The following is a 23,581-nucleotide window of genomic DNA, read 5'->3' on the forward strand; positions in this document are numbered from 1 at the left end:
ATAAAACAGTTTGTTTTGGGTTTTTTTAGGTTTGCATTAAAATGAACTTTGGCTCGGAGCACTGCATAATCCAGGCACTCATACTAAACTTTCAGAATGTAAGCAAAATATAATGTGATCCATTATAGATAAATCAGGTTTTAAATTGGATTATATTTTCTATGGGAAGATGCATTAGGAATATAAATTACCCTGTAAACCTCAAATCCCTCATTCCTACTTTTTCAGTTGGCTCTTCCACAGCACTGCTTATTCTTTGACATAAGTAGAGGTGATAATGGCACTATAAACCTACAGCGATTCTTTGCCAATGCTTCTTGCTGACCTTGATTGCTCACTCTTGTTTTCCTTCTCTTCCAGAACTGATAGCAGAGAATCTGTTGCTATTCATCACGCAACTGTAACGTGCCTTTTTCTGTTTGCAAAGCAGATATTGTCATTTAAAAACACACACAATGCATTTCTGAGGCAAATAATAAACATGCTCCAATGGTCTGCAATAACTTCTTGCCAGTTACCAATACTGCCTGGTTCCATAGGTGGAGGTGGTGGACAGGGTTGTGGTGGAGCAACTTCAAGGGTTCATGGATGGTCAGGGAGGATTTGGAGGAGCAATGGACAGAAGAGGCAGAACAGGGGCTCGGGAATGCTGAAGAGTCCCACAACCACTGAGAGACAGAGGAAGCAGAAGAGAGAGCGGAGAGTAGCCAGGGAGAGCAAGGGCTCAGGGATGCTGAAGAGCCCTGCAACCACCCAGAGGCTTGGGAAGGAAGCTCTTTGTTGGCGCAGGAATCATAGGAAGCCACTCCCCAAATCTGACTCAACGGGTTCGGACGCGTAGTTCTGAACTGTAGCTGTTTCTTGTACAGTGGCACCTCAGGTTAAGAACTTAATTCTTTCTGGAGGTCCATTTCTTAACCTGAAACTGTTCTTAACCTGAGGTACCACTTTAGCTAATGGGCCCTCCTGCTGCCGCTGCACGATTTCTGTTCTTATCCTGAAGCAAAGTTCTTAACCTGAGGTACTATTTCTGGGTTAGCGGAGTCTGTAACCTGAAGCATTTGTAACCCAAGCTACCACTGTGTATATGTAATAAACTGCAAATACCACACTGACTGTGCCGGAGTGTAACTGCGAAGGGGAAACACCACCTTTACAATGGATGACACTGGTTATCTGGATCCACCTCAGTCTGACTTCAGGGCTGGGTTGAGGATAGAATCAGGTTTGATCACTCTGGTGGATGACCTTTATTGAGAGAGAGAAAGAGGAGCGCAACCCTGTTACTCTTACCATGTATAATCATATAAATTTGTAATATGTTCTCCAGTTCATTGTCTTCTTCTTCTTCTTCTTCTTCTTCTTCTTCTTCTTCTTCTTCTTCTTCTTCTTCTTCTTCTTTCTAATAACCTAACCAACACCAAGTATGGATGGCTAGAGAGATATACATGTTGAAACCTCTGATATTTGTGTGGCTGCACTGAAGCCTACTGTACAGAGATAAGAACCACATTTGTTGCTCTGCTCATCCCTGGCCATCAGCCCCCAGAAGGCAGACCACAAGGAAACGTGACCCTTATGCTGAAGAATGGTTCCTCACTACTGTGATAGGCAAAGGCTACAAAAGAATGGACCTTTTCTGTACAGGTGTCCAAATGGTGGAACTATCTCCAGAGCCATAGTTTTTCGGTGCCTTCGTTGTTATCTTTCTTTTTAGAAAAACGTATTTATTAGAACATATGACATGTAACAATCACACAAAATGGAAATAAAACAATGTCTCCCAATATACTAACAAAGTTACATCAAAGTGTATATACCAAAACCATCACAGTTTTAACAGACTACAGTGGTACCTCAGGTTAAGTACTTAATTCGTTCCGGAGATCCGTTCTTAACCTGAAACTGTTCTTAACCTGAAGCACCACTTTAGCTAATGGGGCCTCCCGTTGCCACCGCACAATTTCTGTTCTCATCCTGAAGCAAAGTTCTTAACCCGAGGTACTATTTCTGGGTAAGTGGAGTCTGTAACCTGAAGCGTATGTAACCTGAAGTGTATGTAACCCGAGGTACCACTGTACAAGAGTTTATATGTAGGCAAGAGGAAGGAACAAAAAATAATAATTTTTTCCCATGCATGGCAAACTACAGGTACATGACAATTATCTTGCAGTCTTGGAGTAACTCCATTGATTACACAAATAATGAGGCACATTGTAAAACAGAATAATCTTTTAGATACCCTATGGTACATGTCCTGTTCACTCAAGCTTTTAATGATATTTATGATCTTTATTCAGACAAATTTTTAGATGCCAACCTTTTATAGTAATTTCTACTGCTTGCTGCTACCTTGTGTACTAATTTTCCTGTCTGGTTTTATGTGATTTTGATTGTTGTTACCCACCCTTAGATTATTTCAGATGAAAGGCAAGATATAAGTTTTTAAAGTTAAATTTAGAAAACCCCAAATCTCTCTTGAAGTAACTTGAGGGCTTTTTATAAGTAAAAAACAAACAAACCTGGATACAAAGGTTTCAAACAAACAAACAAACAAACCAATTTATACATAGGTGACTGAATGAATAAATTTGATGTGTTTAGTTTTCTCCATTTCTTGTCTTATTTCCCTCACTACGCCTCATGGAATCATGGCTTGTTCCTTTATCTATGTCATAAACAGATGCTATCTCTCAAGAATCCAAGCATCCAACTGGGTCTGGGATGGATTGTATAGTCCTGGCAAGGAGGCTGGTTTTGGTATGGAAGAACAGAAGTTTCTGCAAGACAGTAACTAGGTGGGAAATTCAAGTGCAGGGTGGCTGGCAAGCACCTCGCAAATCACCTCAGAGCCACAGCAATGTCTAGAGGGACAAATGCGACTGAGAACTGCCCAGTCTTACGCCCACCGCAGCAGGGGAGACAGCAGGAGTGTCGAAGGACCCAGGCACGACAGGAAGACTCTGACGAGGAAGGGCACAAGCGCCGGGCCAAGAAAAACGCAGGGGACCCCGATATTGTGAAGTCCCCCAGCGACCACAAAGAATACAGGTGAATAAAGGGTCTGGAGAAAAGAACAACCCCCCTCAAGAGGCCAACAGCACTGTAAATGTCCCAGTGTGTCCCAAGTACGTAAATAACCTAAAAGTACAGACTCGGTCAAATAGTAAGCTTAAAAATTAAGAAGCAATTAAGCAATATCAAGGCATTCCCACCAGCATACCTGGCTAGTAGTGGCAATTTATTTTTTTAATGCAATGGTGGGAACTTGACTCCCAGGAAATCTGCATGAATTCCTATTATTGGGAAGTGGGTAGGCTGTGCTTAACTCAGTGACAATAGGCGAAGGTTGCCTGCTGCGACCTCGTGGAGAATTGTTTCCCATGTTCTTTTTGAGATGCTTCACTGCTTGGAGCTTGTAAGGAGATGTTGACAAACTGGAGGAAATAATAGAGATTTATACAATTATAGATCATGCAAAGGGAATATTTTCCGTCTCTTTCATGGCACTAGAATTCAGGGTAAATAGAATCATAGAATCATAGAGTTGGAAGAGACCACAAGGGCCATCGAGTCCAACCCCCTGCCAAGATGCAATAGATGCAAATAGATGCAAAACAGACAAAAAAAAGGAAGACATTTGAATGACATTTAATCACCTAGTGCAATTTGTTGCCACAAGATCTGATTATGGACTCTGGATTAGATATAGTATTTAAAAGGAGGGTAGATAAATTTATGGAGGGCAGATCAGTTTTGCTTAGGATATTAGGTAACTGGAACATCAAGGTTCAGAGATAGGCAAGCAACTAATACCAGTTGATGGGGTGGGGCAACAAATGAGAGGGGAGTGACTGTTGTTCTCATGCTCTGCTGGGGACTTCCTGTGATTGTCTGTTGACTTCTGTTGCAAGCAGGACATGGTGCTGGTTGGACACTTGGGCTGTGCTCACACTGACCCATCCATAGTGCAAAAAAAATGTAGTTTTTCTCAATCCAGAATTGTTCATACTCATCCTCAACAGGCTGCTTTCCACAAAGGGTGGGTTTAGTTACTGCATAGGCATTTGAAAACCCTCTCCTTGACCGGATTATCCTTGCATTTTTCTCCCTGCACATCCCCAGGTTAATAGAGAAGGGAGCGGTGACTGCCATCTTGGTAAATGCACGCCCACATTGGGCAAAAAGAGAAATAGAAACAATAAAAATGCTCATGGAATTACTTTTGCAGGTACATAAAATTAAGCAATGGCCTGAACGCTCTGCTGATTTCTGACTTATATATGGATGACTGCAATTCTTCTGAGGCGTCAGAAGAGGAAGACATGTCCTCTGATACGGACGATGGGAAAGACAGCAGCTTTGAGGACGAGAAGTATGGGAATGTGGAAGAATTTGGAGAAGTACCTGGAGGAAGAGAGGCCACTATTGAAGGTTATGGTGGAGTTCTAAGAGGTCTTGGTAAAAAAGGTAAACAAAAAGAGCGTCGTGAAAGCAGAATCAAAGACGAGAACGATGACTATGAAATTTATGAACAGCTAGTCAAGAAAGAAGAGGAAAATAAGATGGACAGCGCAGAAAAGCAGGTACATTAGCAAGCAGCGCAACTGCATGTTGACCAGGCAACCTTTTCCCTAAGCTAAATATTTGACACACAACAAAAAGGGAAACCTGTAAGGTATGTTCAACAGGGAGGAGCAACAAATCAGTGAGTATACACATCTCTATGCAAGCCTCTTTTAGCCACATTTTAAATTTTTGTAGGTGTATACCTATATATTTTTGAATTGGCTCATACGACAGTGGTTTTTAACCTTTATTAATATATATTTTCCATTTTTAACCTGCCCTTCAAAATGAAATCTTTCCAAAGGCGGTTTACAAAATGGATAAAAGCAATAGTGACGAACAAGGAAAAGGAATATCACAGCACGTTTCATGGAGGAAAGGGCTATCAAAGTCATGGCTATGCTCCACCTTCATGGTCAGATGCAGTAATGATTCTGAATACCAGTTTCTGGAAACCACAGGAGGAATAAGGTTTTGAGTCCTCTATGAAAGGGGGAGAATGAGCTATACTTCTGACTGGATTGGATGGAGGGGCACTGCACAGAAAATTTTTCATAGAACTAATACTTACTTACACAATATGGAAAATACAGGTGACTACAAAGAGAATTTTGGTGTCAACAACAACATATTATATTACTTATACATCACCCATCTGACTGGGTTGCCCCAGCCACTCTGAGCGGCTTCCAACATAATAAAAACACAGCAAAATATCAAGCATTATCCCAATACAGGGCTGCCTTCAGAAGTCTTCAGAAAGTTGTGCAGTTCTTTTATCTCCTTGACAACTGAAGGGAGGGCATTCCACGGGGCAGGCACCACTACTGAGAAGGCCTTCTGCCTGGTTCCCTGTAACTTTTCTTTTTGCAGAGAAGGAACCACCAGAAGGCCCTTGGAGCTGGAGACACACCTCACCATATACTGAAAGCACATTATTCTAGGCTAAGCCACAGCTCCCAGTATTCTTTGGGGAAAATAATTTGCATTCAATGTGCTTTAAATTTATGGCGTGAATGCAGCCTAAGTCTTGATCTGTTTTCTTTAAGATGGGGAAGCATTGTGATGGAACTGGAATTCTTTTATATTGGGGAAACATGCTGCTTTCTTTGTGATATAATGTCTATCCTTCCCCCCCCCCTCTCTCTATATATATTACAGTCTGCAGCTGCCCTTGCTGTTGGTGTTGGCAGTTTCTGTGACCCTGATGATTTACCTGGACTAGCTCATTTTTTGGAGCACAGTACGTAGCTACTTCTATATGTCTTTCTACCAAAAAAGAAAGCCACGGAAAAGATAGTCTATAATTTATTGGCCTGGGAGGCAGTTTTCTGGAATCAAAACACAATTATCAATATTTTCTTTTACTCACAGCTTGAAACTGATTTATAGTTTTATTTTAAAAGTTGATGAAGTCATGGTTGAAAATAATTAATAGATTAATAATAAATAAACTTAGCAGTTAATGGCCCGAAGAAAGCAATGTCTTCCCATAATCTCATACCCTCCTCAGCTTGGTGTCTCCAGATATTTTGGACTCCAGAGCCCACTAGTTCCAGCCAGTATGCCCAATGGTCAGGGATGGTGGGATGTATTCCAAAACATCAGACTTGAGGAAGGTTTTGTGAACATATCTGCATATTGAAATCATTGGGGTGGTTGGGGAACCCTGCTTTATTTGCCTGCTCTGTGATACCATGCGATATGCAGTACCACATTTGAGGGGGACCTTCCAAAATCCCTCATAGGATGTCCTATGAGGGATTTTGGAAGGTCCCCCTCAAATGTGGACCATTCTAGTGGTTGCCTAGCAGTAACAACTGAGTCTGGGAAGCCACCCACCTTTTAAATTTCCCATAATGCCTCAGAGCAACATCACATTAGATCAGGGGTCACCAACCTTTCTTGGCCCGTGGGCACATTTGCAAACCCACACACAGTTCATAACCAAGGACACACAGCAAACTATCCTGAAGTACAAAGCTTCTTCTGAGCCTCATTTCAGAGGTCTGGGAGGGGAGAAGACTTCTGTGTGTACTCTGTGGCACTGCAGGGGGAGGTTAAAACAGCAGGCACTTTCCCAGATTCTGTTGCTGCCACCAGATAAACTCATGGCTGAGGGAAAAGGCAGTCTGGAGGGCCCAAACAATGCTTGTGGGTTCTCCTACAGCACCTGGATCTTAGGAGCTGCCCAAGGTTCCAAGTGCTGAGATTGGCCTTGGATTCAGAGCAGAGTCTGCTCTGCAGTGACAGCATCGAGCCAACAGTAAATTACACCGAGCAAGTTGGAGATGACTATTAGCAAAAACAGGATCTGCACTAATGAGCACTGCTGAAGAAATGCAACCTGTGCCGTTAATAAGAAATGTGCAACCCCATACAGCACATAGGCGGCAATTATTCACACAATTAATAAATAAAATAAAAATAATAAATATCTGACGCTGCAAGTTCACTTTATTTTAGATAGCTTATAAGTTTTCATGGCACTTTGTAAGTAGTTGTCTTATTCTCACAAATTTGATAAATGGTGAAAAAAATTTTTTGAACAAGAATATTAATTGTGTGAATAATTGCTGCCTATGTGCTGTATGGGTCGCACAGGCCTAATGAGCACAGCAACTCATCTCCGGCAGGTCTTGCCCCGTGAAGCAATTGCTGAGATGGAAGCTCCATGCCCCTCACCACCTGCCTAAGTCCCCTTCTCTCCAGGGTTTTCCCAAGAAACTGGAGACTACGGCAGCATGAAACTGACTTCTCCTCCACCCTCTTCATGCCTCTCCTGGTTCTGGGAGATATGGAGGAAGGGGAGCTTGTCGCAGCAGGAGGGGAAGACACCCTAACTTCTTCACTAGATTGATTCACTTCTGCCTCTTGGCCTCCCTCCTCCCCTGCTTCAACTTCTGACTCTGCACATCTCTCTGCCACAGACTCTCCCTGCTCACTAAGCCCTGTGACCTCTTCAGCTTCAGACACTTCTTCCCAGGGCTCTGAAATTTCTTCCCTTGGGGGTTCCCAGCTGGTTCCTCCCACCATTCCTCTGTGTCCAGCCAGTGTGTGACAGTAGTGTAATGACCCCAATGTTATAAAACCATCCCCCCAGCCTTTGAGGTTTGCCACAATCAAGTCTTGCACTCCTTCCAATGTATCACGAAAGCTGTTTGGCTTAAAGCAAAAAGATTCAGCAAGAGATATGCATGGGGTTCATTGAAATGATCAGCAGCAGTACATGCTCTGAGCATATCCCAGGATTGGAAGGCATGCACCCAATTTTTTCAATGTTTTCTTTCAGTGGTGTTTATGGGTAGCCAGAAATACCCAGATGAGAATGGGTTCGATACATTCTTAAAGAAGCACGGAGGCTCAGACAATGCTTCGACAGACACAGAGCGAACAGTCTTCCATTTTGATATCCAGAAAAAATATTTTAGGGAAGCCCTCGACAGGTAACTTTGCAACACAAAACCAAATAACAACCAGGAACATGTACACTAGAGGAGTGGGAGTGAGAAGCAATGTGCAAAGTTATTAATGGTCATTATATGCAGTTCCCACTATCTGAACACAATGCATTCTCAGGAAACAGTTTGTGAGGTGAGCATTCTTATAACAAGTAACAATTTCCACTGATTCTTATGGGGAATTTTGACCCCCAAATGATGGGGGAGAGCAGGGAAACTCCAGGAAACCCTATGAAATCTTGCAAAAGGCAACCATGGAAGAAGAAAAAATGCTCTTATTTGTCCTATCTCTTCTCTTTCCTTCCCCCCCACCCACCCACCATGATTTTTGGCAAAACGACTGCCACATACGAGCAGAACACAAGAAATAAGACTTATTTGAGGCTGTTTATTTACAGTACTAAACTCAGGTCTGGCTGTTTGGATATCTGAATCTGTGGGGGACGTATAGCAAGGTTTGGGTACTAATTCCTCATGTTTGGATAAGTGAAATTTTGTATAACAAGTGTTTGGATAGCAGGACCAGTGTGTACTGGTAATTTTAAATGGTCTACTCTGAGTAAGTTACTTGAACTGCATATTCCAAGGGACTGTATATGCACTTTTGAAAACAGAATATTATAGTTCTGCTTTTCAGCACAGCAGAAACCCAATTTTCAATTTCTCTTGTAGATGGGCACAATTTTTCATCCAGCCACTGATGATTAAGGATGCAATTGACCGAGAAGTTGAAGCTGTAGATAGTGGTAAAACAAATGGGTTTGATCTAAATTTTTTATTGTTGATATTCTTGCAATTCTTAAGAGAAATTATCTCATCAGGTTTAAGTAGCATTCCTATCATGAAATTTGGATGACCCATGTTTTATGTAACCACTTTATAAAAGTAATATTTAGATACAATGGCCACAATCCAAATATTTAAGCCTCCTTAAGCCCTTTGAAATAATGGTCTTAAGAGTGTTTAACTTTATGTTGGATTGTGGTCAATAAATTTTGAGAGTGTAATTTTATCAGTTCCCAGAGCATACTGAACTAGGTAATTAACTGTAAGGCTGCAATTCTAAGCATATCTTCAGGAAATAAATCCAATTGAATTCAGTAGGACTTTAAATGCATTCAGGCTATAAGTTGTTATAAAATGTGGAGATATGTCACTTTCTGGTGTGAGTTCACAATGTGTGTTAATTGTGAGGATGACATGGGTGACGGGCTAAGAGGAAGAGAGTGACTACCTTTGTCTAACTCTAGTCTTTTATGTCTGAGGTTAAATACAAAGCTTCACAAAGCACAACAGACAAAGTGGGTTTCTCACTGTAGGAAAAATTATTTCCCCTCCAACCCCTGGATTTTTCAACTGTGCTTCCAAACTTTAGATCTAATCTTCAGCTGTCTGATTTTGTGGATATATTCTCTTTAATTTCCGAGTCCTCATTTGTAAAGCAGGACTATTAATGGCCTACCTCTTTAGTCTGATAGGATTTTAGACCTGTAATCCCATTTAAATTTGGCCTTGCACACTTTGTGAAATATTCAACAGGCTGCAGTACAATCAGAGCATAGGACAGGATCTGGTGCTAGACATTGCTGCACCAGGCTCAGTTCCAGACCCCAGATTTTGTCCTGCATTCATATCATACTGCAGAGCATTGAATCTGGCTTCCTTTTTTTGCAAACTATTTTACACTGCACATCTATGCCTGCCTTCTTGTAGGGATAGAGGAGAAATTAGATCCTGTTTGCATTTAAAGGTGAATCTATCCAATTTGCAATTTTCTGAAACAATATGAGAATTGAAACACAGCCATCCTTTGAAATTTGCCCTTCTCCCAATTTTGTGATGTGGTTCTCCCAACCAATCAATGTTTACAAGAATGCATATACTGAGGAGAGTGTGCCTAAAAATGAATACATTAGTGAAATACAAAAGCACATTGCATTAGGGGAAATTACTTTAAAAAATGTGCATCTTATTCTAAACTGCATACAAATATGTTTTTATTAGGAGATGCAGAGAAATGGTCATACTGCAGGCTCTAGCAGTTAGGCAGTTAAGAGCATAGCAGGTGACAAGAATAGCCATTACATATGGGGGGAAAGGCCCTGGTATGTCAAGAAATGGAACCTTTGGACAGGGAGAGAGTAGAAAGGAGAAAGCTGCTCACAACCACCTTGGGGACAGCCTTTTCCTACATACAAAACATTGTATGTCAGCAAATGTGTACAGAATGCTCAAAGGATGGTGTTTGATGAATGGCTGGATGGACCACACTTTCCTGCTTAGGATATAGCTGCAGTTCAGCAATCCACGTTTAGCAATCCAGTACGTTTCCGAGCACAATTCAAAGTGTTGGTGCTGACCTTTAAAGTCTTGGTCCTGTATACCTGAAGGAGCATCTCCACCCCCATCATTCAGCCTGGACACTGAGATCGGGTGCTGAGGGCCTTCTGGTGGTTCCCTCATTGCGAGAAGTGAAGTTACAGGGAACCAGACAGAGAGCCTTCTCTGTAGTGGCGCCCGCTCTGTGGAACGCCCTCCCATCAAGGAAATAAGCAGCTATCCCACTTTTAAAAGACGTCTGAAGGCAGCCCTGTTTAGGGAAGTTTTTAATATTTAAAGCTGTATTGTTTTTAACACTCGATTGGGAGCTGCCCAGAGTGCCTGGGGAAACTCAGCCAGATGGGTGGGGTATAAATAATAAATTGTTGTTGTTGTTGTTGTTGTTGTTGTTGTCGTTGTTGTTGTTGTTGTTATTCAAAAAAGGCAAACTGGAGGATAGGTCTAAGTCAAAGCAGTGCTATACAGATGCTGGTTATCAGATACACAAAAGTTAGTTTTCTGTACCATTCTTACCATTAGGGAGTGCACCATAGACAAGATACCAGTGTGGACAGCAGGGGCGTAGCATGGGGCTGCCAGGGGGAGGGTGGCAGTGAGTGCACAATTCTTGTGGGGGCACAAACCAGGCCACCCCATGCAGGCAAGCCCAGCCCAGCCTATTGCTCCTCTCCACACGGCTGAGGTCGGCCCCGCTTTGCTCCATTGCGGTCACTCTGGCAGCATCAATGGTGAGGGCTGGGCTAGCACCCCTTTCCGCTGCTCAGTGCACACACTGGCTAGGCGCCAACAACCAATGCTACATCACTGGTAGACAGCTTTAAAAGGGGACTCGACAAATGTATGGAGAATATGGTGACCAATAGCTGCTGGTCAATATATTACCTCCACTATCAGAGATGGCTGTATCTTGCCTCCAGTATCAAAGGTAACTGCATACCAGTCGCTAGGGAACATGAGTAGGAAAACACTGTTGTGCTCGCATCCTGTTTGGGCATTTGGTTTGCCACTGTGGGAATAGAATGGTGAGCTAGGTGGGCCTTTGGTCTGATCCAGCAAAGCTCTTCTTATGAATTAAAGGACCACTGTGATCTCTTCCTTACCTTGCCACCCTGCTCATCCCATGGCACCATGTTGACATGGACCTAAAGGAGGAGAAGGCAATTACCACAGCTCCCACAGCTTCCATTTTCCTTGTGATGCTGGCTATTTCTGTTCATTTAATGGGCAGTGCCTCCCTTCCCTGGTGCCCTGGGAACTCCATGATTCAGCCCATCAGATGTATGCAGCAGAATGGTTTGTCTCTTTCCATCCCTCTCATTCTAGATGAGGTAGGTAGGTCAGTTCATCTGCTGCTTCTTCGTGTATGTGTGTTATTAGGCTGTCTCCTTGTCTAAATGATCTTATCACTGAAAAAGGTACTCTTCCTTCTGCTGCTTAATGTGTTCTTCAAAACAAACAGAATATCAAATAGCCAGGCCCTCTGATGCTAACAGAAGAGAATTGCTTCTTGGAAGCCTTGCAAAACAAGGACATCCTATGAGAAAATTCTTTTGGGGTAAGTATAATGTTGCGAGGTTCAGTTTAAAGTGTGGAGTTTTAGTTTAAAAGCATTAGGGAATTCTTGAGCTGTTGTACTTGAACAAAAGCCCTCAATTCTGGTTCCTTCCAAAGATCTTTGGCTGGTGGTTGGTTGTTGTTTTTTTCCTGAATTGCTTCATTTCTGCTTAGTTTGGGATTTAACCCAGCATGGCCCTGAAACGCAGGTTTAGCAGATTATTTTTGACCAGCTGATTACATGAAGTTGGCCTGTCAACCCTGCAGAATAGCAGGTCAGGCAGCCATTACTCCCAGCCCTGACTTCATAGTGCATATTAACTCAGTATACATAAGACAACAGAGTGATTGAGTAGTGGGGGCACATTGTTACGGTCTAGAACAACAAGCCGGCATTGAAGAACAAAAATACTGTTCCCATCATGCCAACAATGGACCTGGATGACAGACTAAATCCTTCTCTCCCCTATCACCCATGGGCCAATGACATGAGGTGTCCCGTTTTTGCCCATGTAGATGATCAGCTGATGTCCTACCTTTACAAACCCCATTTGGTCCAGTTATATCTAGAATCAGGTGTTGAACAGGCAGACAAGACTTGGCCAAATGACCAGGTGGGCTAAATGGGGAGGCCTGGTGAGCCTAATTAGGCTTTTGGGCCAGAGGTTCCCAACCCCTGAAATAGGGGAAGAGCCATAGTTGGAACAGATGCTCTGCCTGAAAATGGTCTCAGGTTCAATCATTGGTGTCTCCTCGAGAAGGTTGTAAAGGACTCCTATCTGAAATCCTTGAGAGTTTCTGCCCTTGGATTGCTAAAAGGACTGATAATCTGACTTACTGTACTTACTGTACTCGAGTCCAATGTGCCATCAAATCTAATGCACACCTCAATTTTCAGAACCTTGAAACCAAAAAAGGTATTTGCTGGCAAATGTAAATGTGCCATCAAATCTAATGCACACCTTAATTTTGGCAACGTAATTTGGCCCAAAAAGGTGAGCATTAAATTCAAGTGAATATGGTATTATAAGAGAGCTGCTTAGGTTCCTGAGACATCTGGAAATATCCATAATTTGCCATTATTTGGGTGAGACTTGTTTATTAGGTGGAACTTCTAACTGAATGCAGTGTAACTGTCAAGATTGATATTCATGACTTGGGCTAATCATGCTAAAATAAAAAATAAAAAATAGATGCATGATTGGTCCTGGAGAAGCTTTTTAGGACTAGGATATCTGATTTCAAAGTCAGAAAGCAAATCTCTTCCCATTAAAAATTTGCAGGTAATGCGGAGACACTTAAACATTCGCCGAAAAAGAACAGAATTAACACCTATCAGAGGCTTAGGGATTTCAGGACACGTCACTACTCAGCCCACTATATGAATCTAGTTGTCCAATCTAGAGGTATAAAAATCTCCCTGTGCTGAACTATAAGTTATATATATGTGAGTATGCATGTCTGTTATACAACGCTATGTTAAGTTGCTGGTTGGGAGGGGGTGCACGTATGTTTGGAAGAATTTTGTCATGGTTCGTATGAGATTGCATACCATGAACTGTTTTGCTGACAATGCAGCGCCCAAGATAGGTAACTTTATGACTACAGGGGTCACCTATGCCAGTACAGTGGTACCTTGGGTTACAGACGCTTCAGGTTACAGACTCCACTAACCCAGAAATAGTACCTCAGGTTAAGAACTTTGGTTCAAGATGAGAACAGAAATTGTGTGGCAGCGGCACAGTGGCAGTGGGAGGCCCCATTAGCTAAAGTGGTACCTCAGGTTAAGAACAGTTTCAGGTTAAGGATGGACCTCCAGAACGAATTAAATTCTTAACCTGAGGTACCGCGGGTGGCGCTGTGGGTTAAACCACAGTGGCTAGGACTTGCTGATCAAAAGGTCAGTGGTTCGAATCCCCACGCAACGGGGTGAGTTCCCGTCGTTCAGTCCCAGCTCCTGCCCACCTAGCAGTTCAAAAGCACCCCAAAGTGCAAGTAGCTAAATAGGGACCGCACTCCAGCGGGAAGGTAAACGGCGTTTCCGTGTGCTGCGCTGGTGCTGGCTCGCCAGCTGCGGCTTAGTCACACTGGCCACATGACCCGGAAGCTGTCTTCGGACAGCTCCCGGCGTCTTGAGCGAGATGAGCGCGCAACCCCAGAGTCAGTCACAACTGGACCTGTTGGTCAGGGGTACCTTTACCTTTACCTTTACCACTGTACCTCCTTTGGCACCCACGAAAAATATCTCAGTGAATGGGAGACTGTTTGCTCTTCCTGCTCAGTTCATATTCAGACTGACTCAGCCCCTCCTACAACAAATATTTGCTCTTAAATAAGCCCACATTTCTTGAGATGCCTGGATTGGAAACTTACCCTCTCTTCTGTTCTGAAAGGGAAGATGGAGATGCAAAGAGCTTTTCTCTGTGTATGAACATGGCAGTGGGTGAAATTTCATTTTTTTCCATTGATGGAGGGGCGCCCATCGACACTATTTTGTTGTCCAGTCTATTTTTCTACTTCTTTCAGTGTGGCAGCCATTTTATATGATTGAGACATGGTTCACCCCAGGCCTTCCTGGGTTTATAATGTAATTCACTTAACACCAAAATGATATTTAAGCAGCTTGCAAAGACTTATAGATATGGTACATAGATAGATATGCATATAGAATGTACATACAGTGGTACCTCGGGTTAAGAATTTAATTCGTTCTTGAGGTCCGTTCTTAACCTGAAACTGTTCTTAACCTGAGGTACCACTTTAGCTAATGGGGCCTCCCCTTGCCACTGCGCAATTTCTGTTCTCATCCTGAAGCAAAGTTCTTAATCCGAGGTACTACTTCTGGGTTAGCGGAGTCTGTAACCTGAAGTGTTTGTAACCCGATGTACCACTGTATTTCATTTTATAAGCATTTGCACAAAATAAAACAATAAAACTAAAACGCAACAGTACTATGTAATGCAATAAAGTTCTAGAAAGGTAAAAAGCATAGCATCACACTTTCAAAATATTGTAAGAGTCAGGGAAAGTCTGCTGGAACAGACAAATCTTCAATTGCTTGAAGTGTTCTCATGTTTAGTGTCTCCTGAACTGCAAGTTTAGTGTGGATGTTTTCAGTGGGTATCTTTCAGGGTTCTTAATCACACAGGGAGATTCCACGCACAGAAAGGGTTCCCTGCTATATCAATGTTTTTCATTTAGTGAGTAATGCCTGAATAAGAATAACTGAGAAGGTTGCTGGTCTGATACAAAAGGCAAATCATAGGGTGAAGGTTTATTAGGTATAATGTGACTAGGTAGTTCATTGAGGATGATCATCAAAACGAAGTGTGGAAAAAGTTGGGAGCTCCTGCAACTTTGCCATTTAGTTGATGCAAACATCTATGCATTGTGGGTTGTAGCAAACAAATTAATTGCACATGTGGAAGGACTTCCATTTGTACAATGGAAATCCCCATCCCTTGCCTTCCCTATCACCCCTCACCTGAAATGTGCTCTTTAGGCTTGGGGAAAACCCCATAGCAGATTTGAGATGGTGTGGGTGACGTACAGGAGGAAGAGGAATGAGAAGTACCATTGATGAGTGGAATTTGTTCCATCAGTGCAATGACTTCTTTCTACAGCCCCGTGTGTTCATAATATTTAAGAATGCTGCTTCAATGTGATCACCTTAACTTTGTCCTTGTGAGAACATATTGCTTTCTTTCTCCTCCCCCTTCTTCTTCTTCTTCTTCTTCTTCTTCTTCTTCTTCTTCTTCTTCTTCTTCTCTCTCTCTCTCTCTCTCTCTATCTCAATATCTCAATATTTCTTTATTAGAAACTCTGGACACTTTGGAGAAATGGGTGACGGAAATTTTCTCACAGATCCCAAATAAGTAAGAAATTTTGTTGTTGTTCTTTATCCTAAAACTGTTGATGGCTTGCAAAATCTGATACTTTGTGACATCTCAATGACATATCAATTAGAAATATAAAAGAGAAAGAATACGGTCAAATATTACTATGCATTCCTAAGATATAATTGTAAGGTGGAGTTTATGTGTAGCGTTGGTTTTTTTTACCAGTTTTATCCTCTTTATCATAGACCTTTACTTTACCAGATCTGTTTTTGTTTAATTATGCCAAGCCAGGGAAGAGAATCAAAGAATTATATTAAGGGGAAGAGAACTAGATATTTGAGAAATAGATGGAAGTACTAGTAAAAGGTACTGATCCTTGACTACCTTTTAATTAGAGATACAATAGGGCAAGGACAAACATTAGATTGGAAATGCTGGGTCTTCCACCAAACTTGTAATCAGTGTCAAGGAAATAAATTCCGTTCTGAGAACCCACTAAAGCAAAGGCTCAGATGTAGTCATATCATCCCATGAAAATAATGTGTAATTAACTATGCAGTCTTAGTTCAATGCAAACCTGTGCATATCTACTCAGAAGCAAATAACATTGAATTCAATAGGATTTAGTCCCTTGTAAGTGTCTATTGGGTTGCCACCTAAATATATAAATATTTGGGGGAGAGAACTGAGAGCAAGAATCAGTGGGAATTGCAATTTATTTATTTATTGTTTCTTTATTGTTTTTAAGTGGATTACCCAAACCAACTTTTGGTCATCTGCCACAGCCGTTTGACACACCTGCATTTCACAAGCTTTACAAAGGTAATTAGTCTCAACCCAAAAAAAATTATCATTGGGAAATCTGAAGGGATATCACTTACCAAACTGAGGACCCATCTACACTGTTCAGTTAAAACATTAAAAATGTGTTGTAAAAATGTGACACCAGAAGGCGATGTAGAACAGCAATCCATTGTCAATGGAAAATTGCCTCAGAGCTACATTGCTTTTTTTAAAAAAAACCTTTACTGTCCCAGGATGGGTTACAACTACAGCTAAAAAAACAAGAAAAGTGTAAAAATAATTTAAAACAGGTCTCTCTCTATATATTTTTTTAAAAAAACAACACAAACATTTAAAACAATTACATATGGTTTTAAATAGTTCAAATATAGATGCAATGTGGGGTAAATATCTCTCCTGACAAGACATATTGGAAGAAGAAGTTCTCCACTCAAAGTCCACCTCCGCCACAAGGTCACAGTGTGACCTTAAGGCAAGCTACTATCTTAGCTTCAGCTGTCTCTAATATGTCTCTCCTGTTTTGGTTTCTTCAGCCACAGCGGGCTCTGTAACTCTCCAGTGCTGGTGTGGTCTAGTGGTTAAGAGCGATAGACTCGTAATCTGGTGAACCGGGTTTGATTCCCTGCTCCTCCACATGCAGCTGCTGGGTGACCTTGGGCTAGTCACGCTTCTTTTAAGTCTCTCAGCCTCACTCACCTCACAGAGTGTTTGTTGTGGGGGAAGAAGGGAAAGGAGAATGTGAGCCGCTTTGAGACTCCTTCGGGTAGTGATAAAGTGGGATATCAAATCCAAACTCTTCTTCTTCTTCTTCTCCAGTTGTTTGACTATGCCCCTGAAGGTGCACTCTTCCATTGCCTCCTGAGACAAACGGATGCCAACTTTTGGTGTTTTTTTACATGGCCTTATAACCTTTGGAAGTAATATGTGTGCATGTTTATTCCTCTCACCACCTCTTTTGTTTCCCTTGCCCGTTTTCTCCATGTCTGCTGCAAGAATAACCACCCATGTGAATGTTTGAAATTGACTCATTTCTCCCGCCTCAGTTGTTCCAGTGAAAGAAATACATTCTCTGAGCATCTCTTGGAGTCTTCCCCCACAAGAAAAGAATTATCGGTAAGAGATCATTTTAAACCTACTTCCATTTATACAACGCAGTAGTCAGACTGAGTCCAAACCAAAGGCCAGGTGGAACAGCTCTGTCTTGCAGGCCCTGCAGAAAGATGTCAAGTCCCACAGGGCCCAGTCTCTTGTGACAGAGCGTTCCATCAAGTCGGGGCCAGTACTGAAAAGACCCTGGCCCTGGTTGAGACCAACCTAACCACCTTGTGACTTGGGACCTCCAAAATGTTGTCATTTGTGGACCTTACGGTCCCCCGCGGAGCATACCAGGAGAGGCAGTGCCGTAGGTACGTTGGTCCTGTGCCGGATAGAGCTTTAAAGGTCAAAACCAGCACCTTAAACCTGTCCCTGTACTCCACCGGGCCACCTGGTTCTGTATCATCTCACTGGCAGGCAGTAGCTCTTCAGGATTTCAGACAGGAATCTCTCCCCACCCGAACTGGAGATGCCAAGGATTGAACCTAAGACTTTCTGCATGCAAAGCACATGTTCTACCATTGAGCTATGGTCCTTCCCTTTATTGTCTATGAAGCTATTCAGCATATAACCATGCACTCCAGTTTGCCAGAATTGCCCAAAGTGTTCCTCAGTGCATAGCTGACAAGTCCATTTTGGCAAAACCATGGAGTTCAAACCCACCAAGTCCCTAGTTCCATGATCTGCTGTGCAAAAGTAAAAGGGGAAAGGATCAAATAACTATTGGGTAGTAGTGTCGCAGTGCAACACCGAGGTTCAGTACAACATTATTAAAAGTTGAAGAATTGGATTGGTTAAGTTAAATACAGATGATTAAAGAAGAGGAGACAAGTGTTGGAGTTAGGAGTTTAGGGGCAATTGTCAAACTTATTTAATTTATTTAATGTTTCCCCCAATCTTTGTAGGACTAAGCCTCTTCATTACCTCTCCTGGCTGGTGGGACATGAAGGCAATGGCAGTGTGCTCTCGCTTCTTAGAAAAAAGTATGTCTTGAAGATTTTGCTTTGTCAAGTTTGCACTGAAATGGGGTAATCTTATGTTGCGTGATGAAATAGCTAAACATGTCAAATTATCCCTTTTGAATATTGAGAGGCAGTAAGATGACTTACAGGTTCTGGGACACTTTGAGCTGTTTTGAGTATGCATAAGTCACCTCTTCTCTGCTTTATTTGCTTTTAAACTTTCATCAGTTTTTAGGTTGTATTTTTGTTTTAATGGGTATTGAATTTGAATAGATATTGGTTTTTATATTGGATTCATAATGGATGTTGCATCCAGCTCTGTCACTGAAACCACAGCTCAGTTTGATGACAAAGAGGGTATTTTTTCCAGCTTTGGTCAGCAAGACAGCTACAGCTGTTCCTTGATCAGGGTAGCTTGACCACAGTTGTCCAAGGATTTGGTAATCTCATGGTTGGAGTATTGCAATGTTCTCTGAGTGGGGCTACCCTTGAGGTAGATCTGCAGTCTGAAGCTGGTACAGAACACAGTTGCTTGTGGGGGCAAACTACCGCCAGCATATATTTCCTGCATTGCAGGGGGGTTGGACTGTATGGACCTCGGGTCCCCTCCAAATCTACAAATCTATGATATCTTGCTTGTGGGATTTGACTGGCTGCCAGTTTGCTGCAGGGGCAAGTTCGAGGTTTTGGTACTAACATAAAAGGCCCAGAACCAGGTTACTTGAGACACTGTTTTAGCCCTTATATACCCAGTAGGTCACTGCAGTCTGCAAGAGAGCTTCTGCTGAACAGGGCAGAGATTTCAGTGTGGTTGCCCCATGGCTTGCAGTGTAGCTGCCCCTCTTCTGTGGAATAGCATTCATGTCAAGATACCACAGGCACAGAGTTTCTGCATTTTCTGGAAGCAACTGAAGATAGTTTGGTTCCAACAAGTCTCTCTTGGTTGATTAATGAATCTCTGCCATGGATGTGTATTTATTTTGCTGTTGCTTTTTAAAACATAAATGCTTTTTGTGCTGTTGCTATTTTTTATTGTACACCACCTTGAGATAGGTAGAATGTGATTACTAACAACAATGTACATAGCTTAGGGGTTGTTGTTTTTTTACTTATCAAACAGTTCAGAAATGCTTTTAAATAAAATAGTAATCATCTCAAGTTACCCACCTTACTGCTTGGGTTGATTTCCTGATTCTACAAATGATTATGTCTTTGTTAAAAACCAGAAAGTCATTCCAGATCAATGCACTGCAAATCATGTTCATCAAATGACAAAGTTTTCTAGTAGGAAGGGCTGCTGTGTGTGTGTGTGTGTGTGTGTGTGTGTGAGAGAGAGAGAGAGAGAGAGAGAGAGAGAGAGAGAGAGAGAGAATTGCAAATAAATTTGCACTTTGCACCTATAAGTACCTTTTTGAGGATATTCAAGGTCATGGAAGATCACTTACCCTTTTTTGTTATTTTTGAAGCGGCACACATTTCTAAAAGCAAAGCATGCTTAATTCCACCTCTCTTCACAGTTCATTGTAACAGTAATGCACTCAAAGGTAAGATGATTTAAAATGCAATGTGGTTCATCTGCATAATCATGGTTTAAATTTTGCAATAGATTTTGGGCTCTTGCATTATTTGGAGGAAATGGTGAGACAGGATTTGAACAAAACTCTACTTACTCCATCTTCAGCATCTCTGTGACTTTGACTGATGAAGGTTTTGAACATTTTTATGAGGTAAATTTCCCTTGTTGTTATTTATTTACTTTTATTATTTACAAAACACGATCTAACCCTGAAACAGACAGGCATAACTATCAGTACAAAGGACAGAGGGCTGTAGCCAGCTAACTTTTACCCAGAGTAGTTCCATAGAAATGAATGGAACCGAAGTTAATATGACTAACTTGAATATGATTATAAGGGGGGGGGGGTTATAGAGTATAGTAAAAACAATAATTATGAAAAGTTAATTTGTAGATATTAAATGTATATTGAGCATATAATAGATTTTGAGCCACTGCCACTGCTGCCCGGGAAAGTGTAGACAATACTGAGCTGGATTAGGCCAATGGTCTGACTTGATATAAGTTTGCTTCCTATGTTCTCATGTGAACAGCTGTTTGCACCAGGCTAATCCACACTACCGTTTGCCCCACTGCTTTCTCCCAGGAAAACCTGTTGTTTAGTGCCGCTGAATCAGAGCAAGCAGCAAGCAGCTTTTCTGCAGGTTGCTGTTTGTTCTGATTTATCGCTAAATCAGCTTTCCTGGGGAAAGCAGCAAGGCAACGGCAAAATCGCTTGGACCTGTGCCTAAAAAGCATGAGGTAAGTGGGAAACTAGGGATGCGGGTGGCACTATAGGTTTAACCACAGAACCTAGAACTTGCTGATCAGAAGTTCGGCAGTTTGAATCCCCGCGACGGGGTGAGCTTGGTCCCTGCTCCTGCCAACCTAGCAGGTCGAAAGCACGTCAAAGCGCAAGTAGATACTTCTGGCGGGAAGGTAAACGACGTTTCCGTGCGCTGCTCTGGTTCACCAGAAGCAGCTTAGTCATGCTGGCCACATGACCCAGAAGCTGTACGCCGGCTCCCTCGGCCAATAAAGCAAGATGAGTGCCGCAACCCCAGAGTTGGTCACGACTGGGCCTAATGGCCAGGTGTCCCTTTACCTTTACCTTTAAGTGGGAAACTGCTTGGACTCATGCTTTCTAGGCACAAGACATGCGGACGTGTGGCATTGATGTTCAGAGACAGGGCCAGGGGCACATTCCTGCTGCCCAGTCATCATTTGATGCCCCCTTCATGCAAGGAATGCCCAAAGTAGGATAGTAAAGTATCATAGATCAGGTCTTTCGTTACAGTGCTGCCGTACACTTAAATGTACTGGAAAACGTGGACCTTCTGCTAAATTCTGTGAAACATTTTCTTGTAGGTAAGGGTAACCAGATGATGAACCGTTTTCTTTTTCTGTCTTCAGGTTATTCATATTATATTCCAGTACTTGAAGATGTTGAGAAAGCATGGACCTGTAGAAAGGTGATTTTTTAAAAAAAGAAGTGCTAGAACCAAAGAAAGCTACTAGACACATTATACTAATCAGCAAAACTTACTAGACTTATGAAATAAGGGGACAATAGTTACTCTGTTTCTGTTGAGCAACAAATACTTATTATCCAATATATAATACGCTGAAGACAACTCAGAAAACCATTATTAATAACAATACAACCACACAAAATCACTCTGTGTCAATCCACTCTGGGCCTGTTGCTTCATATGCAAAATATTATACATTTGAAAATAAATATTTGCATAACCTCCTAGACCAATATATAGGTGAATGCAATTTTTCTTAGATTTTATCAGGGCTTCACTGCCGCTACAATCAGTATGAATACGTCCTTTGTATATACAACTGAAAAAAGCTTAAACGTTTGTATGTACGGAAATTGCATGCATATAGAATCTGTTCAGATAGTAGACTTGAACATGTATAGATCAGGGGGAACACAATTCTATTCCCCAATATGCATCCAATATTTGCAAACACATATGTGCAGCAGGTCTTAACCAATGTGGTCTGGTAGTCCCATTTCAACAGTACGAATACTTAATGCAGAATAAATACCTTCTGCGTGATATCTTACTTAGAAATTCAGTTTGATTATTTTCTTGAGAGTTAAGGATTAATATGGACTCAACTTGTTCCCTCACAGAATATGGAAAGACATTCAGAAGATTGAAGGCAATGAATTTTGCTTTCAGGAGCAGGTATTATCTATTCAATTTTCCAGTATTTTCTTGTATCTATACTAATATTGATATTTTCAATATGTGACTAGTTTTGCATACTGGTGTTCACACATCCCAAACCTCTCCTGTTTCAGGGACTGCTCTCTAAGAGAAATCATAACATTGTGATGATTTCCAAATCATATTTTGCTCATTTCCCAGGTTGATCCACTTGAATATGTAGAAAATATTTCTGAATATATGCACATATTTCAAAAGGAGGACTTTCTGATAGGAGACCAGCTACTGATTGAATATAATGCTGAAGTAAGTAATCTCCATCTGTCTTTAGGAGGAAAGCTGTTATGTAGAAGTCACTTTGAAATTCCCTCATAGGAGTTAAAAAATGTGTTGGTAACTAGAATATTTCCAGATCTTTTTCCAGTGGAGAAATACTTGTTATCAAACGTTTGAATTGTGTACTTCCGTGCCCAGAAGTTAGGAATGACTAGTTGAAAACAAACTGATACGTTCTATTATGTTTATAGGTCATTGCTGATGCCCTTAACCATCTCATCCCTCAAAAGGCAAACTTCGTTTTCTTTTCTCCTTACCATGAGGGAAAATGTCCCTTGAAGGAGAAATGGTTTGGGACACAATACAGCACAACAGGTAAAACAATGTAAAGTTTCTGTGATTTAAAACATGCCTCTGAAGCTTTTCGAGCAAGTTGACAGCTAATGATTTTCACAACAAGAACATGATGTAGCTCAGCAAAAGAGCATCTGCTTTTTGTATGCAGAAGCTTTCTGGTTCACTCCCTGCTGTTCCAGGTTGAGCTGTGAACATCTCCTGTCTGAAACCCTGGAGAGCAGCTTTCGGTCAGCATGGACAATACTGAACTAGATGAGCAATGCTCTGACTCAGTATAAGTAGTTGTATTAGGTGGTAGCGCTGCTCTGGTTCGCCAGAAGCGGCTTAGTCATGCTGGCCACATGACCCAGAAGCTCCCTCGGCCAATGAAGCGAGATGAGCGCCGCAACCCCAGAGTTGGTCACGACTGGACCTAATGGTCAGGGGTCCCCTTACCTTTACCTTTATTATTACCTTCAGCACCAGAGATCAGATGCCTCAGAATACCAGTTCCTGGGGTGTCATGAGTACTATTCCACTCATGTCCTGCTTGTGAGCTTCCCATAATAATCTGGTTGGCCGCCGTAACAACAGAATGTTG

General features: G+C 41.9%; 1 protein-coding gene across 2 annotated transcripts in view; it reads left to right on the forward strand.

Moving 5' to 3' along the window:
- Positions 1-2,681: 2,681 nt before the first annotated feature.
- Positions 2,682-23,581, forward strand: part of LOC310849113 (nardilysin-like) — a 41,104-nt gene continuing 20,204 nt past the window's right edge. The window contains exons 1-16 of one of the 2 annotated variants that reach the window (XM_083749066.1): positions 2,682-3,051; positions 4,232-4,586; positions 5,731-5,812; positions 7,862-8,015; positions 8,703-8,776; positions 11,830-11,925; positions 13,208-13,330; positions 15,742-15,799; positions 16,512-16,585; positions 17,611-17,680; positions 18,568-18,645; positions 20,231-20,351; positions 21,593-21,651; positions 22,332-22,386; positions 22,570-22,674; positions 22,896-23,019. In XM_083749066.1, coding sequence (XP_083605192.1) covers positions 2,861-3,051; positions 4,232-4,586; positions 5,731-5,812; positions 7,862-8,015; positions 8,703-8,776; positions 11,830-11,925; positions 13,208-13,330; positions 15,742-15,799; positions 16,512-16,585; positions 17,611-17,680; positions 18,568-18,645; positions 20,231-20,351; positions 21,593-21,651; positions 22,332-22,386; positions 22,570-22,674; positions 22,896-23,019 — 1,819 coding nt within the window. In that variant the 5' untranslated portion in view covers positions 2,682-2,860. The remainder of the gene's footprint in view (positions 3,052-4,231; positions 4,587-5,730; positions 5,813-7,861; positions 8,016-8,702; positions 8,777-11,829; positions 11,926-13,207; positions 13,331-15,741; positions 15,800-16,511; positions 16,586-17,610; positions 17,681-18,567; positions 18,646-20,230; positions 20,352-21,592; positions 21,652-22,331; positions 22,387-22,569; positions 22,675-22,895; positions 23,020-23,581) is intronic. The other variant, XR_014566777.1, reaches the window with a different exon arrangement.

This window comes from Podarcis gaigeae (assembly GCF_964106915.1).
Source record: "Podarcis gaigeae genome assembly, chromosome: 7".
In the NCBI taxonomy this organism is placed as follows: Eukaryota; Metazoa; Chordata; class Lepidosauria; order Squamata; family Lacertidae; genus Podarcis; species Podarcis gaigeae.